At 38.5% G+C, this 11,133-nt stretch overlaps 1 protein-coding gene across 1 annotated transcript; it reads right to left on the bottom strand.

Moving 5' to 3' along the window:
- Positions 1 to 2,998: 2,998 nt before the first annotated feature.
- MKRN3 (makorin ring finger protein 3) lies at positions 2,999 to 5,376 on the bottom strand. The gene has a single exon (XM_032259959.1). It carries the CDS (start codon positions 5,260 to 5,262, stop codon positions 3,739 to 3,741), a length of 1,524 nt encoding a protein of 507 aa, XP_032115850.1. The 5' UTR covers positions 5,263 to 5,376; the 3' UTR covers positions 2,999 to 3,738.
- Positions 5,377 to 11,133: the final 5,757 nt, after the last annotated feature.

Genomic DNA, 11,133 nt, shown 5'->3' with positions numbered 1-11,133 from the left:
GTTTAGAAAACTGTAAAACGAAAGAGCATATATAGGCATTCACTACGGACTCAAATTGTTTCCCTGTGAGTGAAATTCAGTGAATTGATTTAGTGACATGTGAGCCGTGAGACAAATGATTTCCGTATCTTTTCAAAGGGAGGAATTACTAGGTAAATTCCCCTTAGTATATTTGCATGCGTGGATATGCATTAAATGGAGACACATGAAATGTAAACAAACCTGACTTGCTTCAGGCTTTTTTATTTGTAGCTGAAATGATACCATTTTTGTGGACCCCAGGGCTGAGTCCCTGGGTCCTTATGGGAGCGAGGACCAGCACACATTGTGAATCACTCACAGAGCAGAACTTTGTGTGCAAAGGATTCTTTGTTCCCAACTGCAGCAGGGGAGTGGGCAGATGTCTTTATTGGAAAGCCTTTGGTAACACTTCAGCAGACTTGGTAACAGTAATACCTCTATTGTTTAACATTTTTTTGAATAAGCTGATGAGGGAACAAGGAATCCCATATATTCTAAAAAGGTCACTTTGTTATTTTCCTAAGAATCTGCCAAAAATATATTTCTTTTGTTAAATAATTGAATAGCATGTATATAGTTTCAACTAATTTTTGCTGAAAAAATATTTTGTCTTTTTGAAATTATCAATGTGAGGGTAATATATCCCTTGCTTACCAAAATAATCATAAAATGATAATGTTACATTAATTCAAGTTCCAAAGATTCTCAAAAAAGAAAATCTTGGTGATTAATTCTTGTGCAATCACCTTTTCCTGTCCAAACCTATGTACAAATCTCACTTCTATATATGTCACTTAAAAAAAAAAAGCTGTTTCAAGTTTTTGTCCAGACTACATTTGATCCTCACAACAATCCTGCAAAAGTAGGTGGAACTGTACCCATTTCTCATATGAAGAAACTGAAGCACAGAAAATTTAAGTAACTTGTTGAGACTGTGAAACTGAATGGCTGGTAAGAAGCAGAGTCAGTATTCTGCTATCCTTTGTCTGTCTCCCAAGCCACTTCATTTTCTACTAACCATTGTCCTACTATAAATCCCGAACTTTATGATTATGTGGTTCAACATACTATTTCAATAAAAACGTATTTCACAATGCAGGACAGTGTACATTTGGAGAAACTTTCCACAGCTTTCTGGGCTCAGCCTAAAAACACCTCTCTGAAAGCTTTGGCACTACTGGGGCTCATTTTTTGAGACTTTGGTGTTGGCACAGTCTGAGAGTACACCATCTGGTCTCATTCTTTGGTTGTTTAGTTCATCCAATATCTCTTTCTCCTGCATGACTGCAGGGCAGGGACCTCAGATGTTTGGATTTTATTTGGAATCTGTCACTCACCTTGCATGCCAGTGATAGTCAGGCATCAAGAGGGTGTCCTGATTGATGCCAGTATGTGCTGAATGACCCAGCACCTGGCCCAGGATTCTTTGGGTAAGAGGAATCAAGAGGAAAGGAATATGACAAAAGGTCCAGGCAAACAGGCTGACGTACTTACTAGGAGAACTAGGAGTCATGTAAGAAGGGAGAGGCAATGTAAAATTATAGGAGGCTGAGGCACACTCTGAAGCAGTGACCTAAAGTCACTGAGCTGGCAGCCTTTAGATAAAAGCCCCATGGTTCCCACATTCTGAGGGAGCTTATTTATGTCCCTCTTTGTCCCACTTGGCTGAACGATCCATACTTAAAGTCTGTACTTGCGTCTCCAGCAGCTGTATTCAGCTGGTCCATCTGCTTCTAGTGGACATGGTAAGTGCAAGTGCTCTGGACATACACTATTTGAGTTCCAGTCTTTGTTCCACTAATTCACAGCTATGGGTCATAAATTCTATGGACAAAACCTTTAAATTCTCTACTATTTACCTCATCAGGATAATGAGAAAAATTATAGCAAGTACCACATTAGGTAGTTTGACAAATTCATCCTTTTGCATGCAAATACATGGTATAAACCCTTTAAATGTGCCATCTTTGTTGGACTGTCAGGACAGTGTGAATAACCTGGGACTCAAGACTGACACTCCCAGCATATTTTTCAGCTACTTCAGCCAAGATAAGTGCATTTGCAGTTGATGCATACAGTAAGTTACACAGGTTCATTAGGTAAATCATGAAAATGCTGTCATTCTTTTTTCACATTCATTTTTTCCTTGCTTGTATGGTTACCCAAAAGGCATAAATTGTCCCCTAAAAGTCTGGATTTAGGATCTTCTATTTTTATCCGTTATTTGTGCATCTGATATAATGTTATTAAATGTATACAAAATTTGAATTCCTGTTAATTATAATTTAATATTTATGTATCATTCCTTTTTATCTCCAGCAAAGTGTTTATCGTTACTATAAACTTTGTCTACAATCAAGAGAGTCACTGCACCTGTTTGGTTTTTCCGCATCCCACTACTTTGAATGTTTCTGTATTTTTATGTTGTGTATATTTTAAATAGGATGTTTCATTTTGATAGTAATGAAGTCTTATAGCCTTTGACTTTCAGTCTTTAAACTTGCTTTAATTTAATCTAATTAAGTTGTACTGATGTGTAGTGCTTTCTATATTATTTTATCTTTCCATTCTTTAATTCTCACTGGTTTTAGTATTTTCTTTCTATTTTCCCTTTTATAATCTTGTTACTTTTATGTTGAAATCTTTTGTCCAAAGCCCCTTGTTGGGAAAATCTAGAGACTTTGTTTATCAAATACAAAGCACTGTGCCTCTGAGCCTAGGATTTGCTGTTACAAAGAATAAATGAGAAGGTGGCTAAACTGCATAGGAACACCATTTAAATATTTATAGAGTGAGCTATGAATGCCATTGTAAGAACTACCAACATCATGCTTTGTAAGTCCTCTAAGATGTGCATCTGTTATATTTGGCCAGACCCACTTGAACAGTCCTTTTCATTAGATGTTAATTACTGGCTTCTGTGCATGGGACAGAAAGATTATTCACACAACTCACATTCACACAACAGCCAATCCTGTTAGGCTTTGACCTTCAGCTTTCGGGTCTGTATTTACTTTATTACATAAACATAAATATTATATTGTGATGTATATTCTTTTATATATTTTTTCAAATACATAACTTATACATATATATGCATATATTATATATATATATCATTCTTAAATATATATTTCCAAATATAAATTATTTCACGTCAAGCTAAACAGGATAAAAACATGTAAACATATACACTTGGTTTTGGTCAAGTAAAACACAAAGTCACAAGTTCATCATAGTTTAACAAGTGCACTTGAAAAGGGAGGAAGGGAAAGAACAGACTGTAAACAAACAGATGAGCAGCTGCAAGGCCCTGCAAGGGTCCATTTGGTAAGGCTGTTATAGCACAAAGCTACTAGTTCAATTAAAACTTCTCCTTTCTCTCTGCCACATTTACTCTTGAGAGTCTTCAAAATAAGTGTGGAAATTCAGTAAACACTACACTAGAACTGAGTTAATCCTGTTGAAAACAGAGATGACAAAAAAGCCACAAACTGACATTAATATTAATTTCACCAAAATAGTAACTTTATAGGCTTACTTTTTTTAACACAGATAATCACCATAATCCTAGAAGGAAAGATACGCAGAATAGATAAGAAAACAGAAACATTGCCTCAACAGCCCCAGAAAGCAATAGGAGTGTCAACATAGAGAAAACAGGCATTAAAAGATGACAGAACCTCAGGAGACTAGACCACATGCCACAGCACGATGCTACAGATTCAAATTGAAATATTCTTCCAGCTCATAATGAAGCAAGTCCCACTGCTCCTCAGAGAAGGGTAACTCATTTCTCAGTGAAAGAAACCGCTTAAACAACAGACTGGCTAGCCGAAGCACGACAAGCTCCTTCTTACTGCTTTTATAGAGCATGTTGCCCTCTCCCATTCGCACAGGCTCCACAAGTTGATGCCAGTATGCGCTGAATGACCCACCACCTGGCCCAGGAGGCTCATCTCCCCAGCCCTCAGGGTATTCATGCTTGTAAAAGCATGCGTCTCCAAATGGGCAGTTACCCCTGCCTTCCGCAAAATACCTGCAGGCCTTGTTGCTCATTGCCTCTTTGTATTGCTGAATAAGTTTCTGCTTCTCTTCCTCCTCCTCCACCCAGAACTCACTGGGAATGACCAAGTCGGAGGTGACCCTGCACTGTGGACAAGACTTGATGATCCTGTTATCAAACTGTCTGGCACTTCTCCACCTGCGGATACACCTAATACAGAAGGTATGGTTGCAATTGGAAAGAATGCCAAACCGGCGGTCATTGGGGTTGGCTTTCTCATAGACAACCTCCATGCAGATGCCACACACCTTGTCCATACCACGCTGCACAGCAAACGAGAGTTCCATATCTTTCTCGTGTGCTTCAATGCAGGCCCTTATATGGTCTTCCCTTTGGGCAGCATCCATGGGGTGCAAGGCCTGCAGCCCACACATGTCGCATATGTCTCCATGGAGGTACATACAGCTCTCCCCACGAAAGCAAACTCCCCTGGAAGCATAATAGCAAAACCGCTCCCCCCTGCCCACAGCCATCTGCTTCCTCTCAGTCTCCGAGCTCTGTAGAGGAGCCTCGGGGGCAGATGTAACCCGGCGGCCCCGGTAGGGCTGCCCTGGAACAAACTCAATGGCATCCGCCCAGCTTTCTACACCTGCTTCTCCAGCAGCTCCACGATCTGCATTGTCTCTCTCAGCTTCAAAGAAACCCCTTTCAGCAGCCGAGCCAATCACAGGCAAGGACTGGGAGGATGCAGCCGGGGGGGCTTCCGCCACTTCCTGAGTCAGGGGCTCGATGTGCGCAGCCGTGCTAGGGCCTCCACTTGCAGAGGCCCCAGGCGGCGAAACGCGGCCCTCAGTGGCCATCTTCCGACCAGAAAGGTCGTGGGAATAGCGACAGTTCTCCCCCTCCTTGCACTGCCCATGTATATAATACCTGCAGATGATCTGCTTTGTCCAAATGCCACTGCTTCGGCTTGGCAAGGGACTGGGCCAGGCTCCTCCTCCAGAGGCTGGTGCAGGCCTCAGGCCTCCTGTGCGGAGGTGGGCAGGGACTGGGGCTACAGGGAAGGGGGCCCAGCCCACAGTCACATGTGGCAGGGCCGAATCTGGAGCAGCAGATTCCCCGGAGGGCTCGCACACGGGAAGGTCAGGCCCAGACACACCCTCCCCTGCTGCCTCAGCACCTGCCTGGGCCCCGGCTGCCTCGAGGGCCTCTGAGGGAGCTGCAGGCTCTTCCATGGCAGCTTCTTTACCCCGAAATAGTGCCAGAACGTCTCCGGTATTTTTTCTTTACGGCCTTGAGGCCCGGAGCGGCGGCGACGATCGAGACTTCTCTGGGGGAAGTGTGCATCTTTTTTTGGTCCCCCCTGCTCTTGGCTCCCTGTGACTATGTGTTCCTACCTACTTCCGGGCACAGGCAGCATGGCGGACACTTCCTGTCAGGGCAACCTCCGCGCGCTGCCTGATTTTTGCGGCAATTTTGCAATCTGACATCTTTTTTGTTCACACAGGCGGGGACCAGCCCAGCCCCTTTTGTCTGCCTTCTGCCTTTGTTTCGCCGTGTTTCGGCAGTCCCTAATACCCTTCTCACACCATTTCCTCAAGAGAATGAGGTTTTAATCTCTTCTCGTTTCGGTCATGCACGCTTTCATTGTATTTTCGTATCTGTCTGCTTTAAATTGTAATTCTGTAGATTCTGAAACATTTCGTACGTGAATTATATAAATTCCTTTTGGTTTCACTCCGTCTTATGCCTGTGGCGTTTTTTCTTTTAATACCCTGACTGTCACTGCTGGAAATTTTTTTTCGATTTATTCTATTGAGAAGGCGTCGTTTCGCTTGGTCTTTGTTTTCTGGGATTTCTGAGGGCTTACATTGGATACGCTTTTCACCAGCAAGTCATTAGCAGAGAGCACTTCTGATCCGAGGCTCAGTGAGCACCTTTCAGAGGTCTTTCTTTATTGTGATTACTATGGTCATTTTCCCACTGTGAAGAAGCCTGGGTCTTCAACCAGTCCCGATGCTGGCTTAATAAGGCACTGTCCCCTGCATGACCCAGGCTTTTGTCTTCTCTGCTTCTATATTCACGGCAGCCCTTTGTTTCCCTTCCTTTCTTTCAGCCCCATCTGTGCTGTGTTGTGGCAGGACAGCCTTTTATAACATATCCTATGCCATATTATCCACAAGGGAATGGTTTTTAATTTCCATGTGTGAGTGTTTTGTCATTTTTGCAGATATACGTTAGTAGATTAATCATTTTTTGTATTCCTTCTTTGCTGAGAGTACCTATTATGACTGCATACTGAATTCTGTCGTTTTATACATTTTTTTGAGATAATCTTGTTTTCCCCTTTATTCTCTTATTGTGATTATTTGCAGCTACGGGTTTCAAATATTTAACCAATTTGTTTCTGATAATCCCTCTGTTTCATGATATATCATATATTATTGGATTTTTTTTCTATAATTTTCTATGAGGAAATTTTGCTGCCTAAATTTATAAAAATATTCAGATAATTTTATAAAAGTAATAAAATTTATAAATTTTATATTTATAAATTTATAAAATTTATAAATATAAAATTTATAAAATTATCTGAATTATATATCAATTTTATAAAATTTATAAAATTATCTGAATATTTATAATCACCCAAATCAACAAATTAAATTATAATTAAGTAGGTAAAAGCAAAGGCAGAATGAAGCAAATAATAAAGGCAAGAAAAGCCATGAAGAAAAACAAATATGAAATAAGGGAAGTAAATTAAGTAAAATCCTTTAAATGCTTATTGAAGCCATATAATTTCCAGTGAAACTTATCAAGGAGAAATGAAAAAAGCTCAAATACCCAAGATCAGAAATTTCAAATGTTATCACTACATTAATAACAGACATTAAAAATCATTAGAGAATATCAAGAACAAAGTTAGGACATTAAACTTGAAAATTAACATGACAGTCATATTGCTGGAAACATCTGTTAGCAAAAATGACAGGAGCAGAATAAATATGAATATGCATCTGTTAAATTACATTTGTGATTTAGATAATTATCTCAATAAAGTTTTCTAAAACTTTCCCTCTGAAATAACATGTCTGTATTTGTTGTTACAAGTCATGGCTAGTGTAATAGCAAAGAAATAAAAGATTTTATAACTGGAAAAAAATTATTGATGGAATGCAAGAGAAAATTGAGAATAATTTGCAGGTAAGCTATTAGAATTAATGTGTACATTTAGCAAGGACACTGGACAGGAGTACAGTATATGAAAATCATTTTTATTTCTCTACCATCAATAACATTTGAAGTAAACATTTAAAATTAATAATATTCATAACAACATCAAAAGTTAACTAACCTAGGAATTAAATTAATTAAGGTTGTACAATGAAACTAAAAACATTTTAACTTTTAACTTCAGAAGACCTAAATAAATTGTGGGATACTTCATAGGTAGTAGAAAGCTCAATGTTTTGAAAAAGTATTCTTTTTCTAATTTGATAATTATTTGAAAATGGTGCCAATTATTCATCATGAATGTAAGAAATGTTCGATTTGTCTTTTTCTCCTTTCCATAGTTACTTTTATATTTTGCATGCAAGCTTTCCCAAAGCCTACCTCACTTGAACTTTCTGAAATAAACTTTATCAGGATTTGTTTGACAGCCCCAGTGATTTTTGACAAGAAAAAGACTTGCAGCACAGCTCTCAGGCTTATACACCAAGTTCTCTACAAATTCACAAACTTAAGAATCCTGAATATGAACCTATTATTTGCCTAATTGTGATAATTTCACAGCATTCTAAATAATATTTGACCCTCTCTTGATACACCAGCACTGTCCAGAAGAATTTTCTTTGAAAAATTATATATATGTGTGTGTGTGTATATATATATATATATATTTTTTTTTTTTTCTGTACAATATGATAGCTACTAGCCCTATGGGGTTCTTGGGCACTTGAGGGTAGAGTGACTGAGGAAATGAATGCCTGTTTTTTTTAAATTATAAATTTAATTTATATAGCCACATGAGGCAAGTAGTTACTGAATTAGGGTGAAGTTCTATATAGCATTTGACCATCTCATCTCCTAACACAAGAGCACTGAGAAGGAGAATATTTCCTTACCTGCCCAATGCTATGCAGCTGGTGCCAGGCAGTATTTGCTTTCAGATGCCCACCTGTGTGGCTACCCCATTCGTGTTCATGTCTTACAGTCTCAGAGTGACTTTATCTTTTCATCCTATTATGACAATATTTCATATAAACTTTTATAAACCAATATTGTGTCCCATGATTTTAAATATCATAAGAAATTGAATAACTGGAAATATTGGGCAGTGCCTCTTGAGAGAAATAAACTATTTCCCATCCTGTCCAAATGTCTTCAGAGATAATATTCTCTGACTGCCTTTGCCCATATTCCTGCCCTGAAATATATATATATATGCATCAATATTATTTTTACATGGTCCGGGAAAACACACATCTGGTCATATGTCTAGTTATGTGGCTCAGCTGTGCACTCTTTTCTAACAAGATACTGAGAGCCTGAGGGGCTGGGACCTGATTTTCTTGGGCACACACCGGTCTGCAGGATAGCATGGGATTCCCTGGCCGGTCAGCATTTGGGGTTCCGAGTGGAATGAGTGGAGGGCTGGGTGATGGCAGAGCTGAGGTGAAGTCCCGGCAGCCTAAGGATATCCCAAGAGGAAGGAGACAAGTTCAGAAGCGGACTACAGCGATGGAGAGAAAGAAGCTGCAAAGTCCTGCAGTTTTTCATTCAAACAGCTCAGGCATGCGCTGCGCAGCCCCGAGTGATTAACGTGCCCGTATTTAAAGAACACACAATTGTCTCAAAGCATTATTCTTCTCAGCACGCTCCCATCCTTCAGATCTAATAGGCGCTGCCGGCGGGGTCTGGGACCCGGTGGGGCTGAGCGCGCAGAGCAGGGCTGGGTGCAGCGCCAGCGCCGGCGCCGGCAGCTGCGAGGGCTGCGGAGATTAAACAGAAGTGTCCAGATCGGGCATCGTGGGTTTAAATCCTGAATTCACCCCTCACCATCTGAGGCTTTCCCCTCTCACAAATTAGTTACCATCTTTTATCTCATCTGACAACGGGAATAATAACAGCAAGGATTGTAGCGACTAGTTCACAGGTTTGCTGTAAGTATTAAATGATTAATTTATAATAATTTATTAATTCGTATAAAGTGATTGGAATAAGGCCTTATCTTTAAAATACTTATAAAGCGTCTCTTCTATTTTAGAACCACCCAAAGAATCCTGTGATTGAAGTCTTTGTGTCAGTCTGTCTTATCTGTACAGCAGTAAGATTTCTATAGGTTCCCTGGAAATTACTGGCACATGAGAGCTAGTGAATGAATATTTATTGCCTCATATTGATAGGCAAGCTGATTTTTATCTTAAAATTTAGAGAGCCAGTTTTCTCCCAACTCTTAGTATAGGAGTTTAGTTATAAAATACTTTTGTTGAGGATTTTTTTGTGCCTTCATCACTTGTGGTAATGGTAGGATTCTGGCTGGAACAGGACTCCTTTAGCTCATTGTTGGCTGTTTTGAATAGACATCTGATCACCCTGAGTGAATAACTTGATAATGAGAAATTTACTTAAAAATGCCTTTACATTTCAATATGAATATGAAAAAGAGATGTAAATACTCCCACAACCACTTAGTTTTAAGATCATAAAAGATGCTGCTTATAAACATTATATTGATTTATCTATATTGTAATCAAACACTGAAATTTTCAACAAATATGTCTACAGATGTCAAAAAATCAACTACGTTTATACTTTAATGTGGTTAACAGAATTTTGTCATATTGCCATATTTTATACATATAAAACATGCTTAATTTCCAATTTATAGCCAGATGAAATAAATTATTTCAAGCTAATATTGTTATTCAGAACAAGGATAGAAACTGGTTAAATACATGAAGTAAATGATTAAAAGACAGAAAATAGTTAATGTGGTGAGTGCTCAGGAGAAAAATGATGACATTAAGTAATCTAAATAACCTGTAGGTGGTAGAAGGAATCACAAAGCAAACCAGAAAATATTTTCAACTGAACAGCAGTGAGCATATAACATGTTAAAACACTTAGGTTGCACTTAAAGTCATGCTTAGAGGCAAAATTTATAGCCTTAAATGCATTCATAAGAAAAGAAGGAGCTCCAATTCCAGAAGAGGGAAAAATGACCAAAAGAAGACAGGGCATGGGCAGAATGTGAAATGAAAACGATGAAGTCCCATTTTCTCCTTCCTGTTTAGGAAGGGTTGCAGTGAGGTGCATCCTCAGAGGATGTACCATTCATACACTCAGATCTGCATACTGAGGACAGAATTAACTGGAATTTTGGTGCTTGGAGAATGAGTGATTTTCATTTTTTAAAAACCAAATACTCGTAATTTTACATGTTCCTTTCCTCCTCCAAAATGTTCAGGCAGTCACTAAAGAAAATTGTACAATTGTACAATTGAACAGTCATACCTGCATGACCAGACAATGAAGTTCATGCCCTACATAAAAGATTAGAAAGTGCATTAATATATATGACCTCTGGAGGGCAGATAGGCAATTGGTTGAATCGATGAGGGAAAAGACCCCAGTAAAGATATTTATTCACTATTAATACTACTAACATAATTGATATATGTAAAGATACTCTACTTTGTCATAGAAATATGACAAAATTCTGTTAACCACATTAAAATGTAAATATAGCTGAATCTTGACATCTGTAGAGAAGTATCCAGAAGATTTGTTGAAAATTTCAGTGTTCGATTACAATATAGATAAATCAGTATAATGTTCATAAGCAGTATTTTTTATGATCTTAAAACTAAGTAATTGTAGGAGTATTTACTCCACTTTTTAGAGTGTGCAGTATATGAAAATTCATGACATACTGAACTTAAAGCATGTCCCCATATGTTTGAAAGGTTGAAATAATTCAGAATATATTGATTCTACATTGAAATTGAACCAATAATCAACAAAATATAAATAGAAAATAGATTCTATATTTGGATATTAATAACTGTATTTCTAAATGGCCTACATGTATAAAAAAT

Source organism: Sapajus apella, unplaced genomic scaffold (genome assembly GCF_009761245.1).
Source record: "Sapajus apella isolate SASKATOON/1434 unplaced genomic scaffold, GSC_monkey_1.0 scaffold113, whole genome shotgun sequence".
NCBI lineage: Eukaryota > Metazoa > Chordata > Mammalia > Primates > Cebidae > Sapajus > Sapajus apella.
Note: the sequence above shows the minus strand (reverse complement) of the source record. Positions and strands in the feature narration are given on the sequence as shown.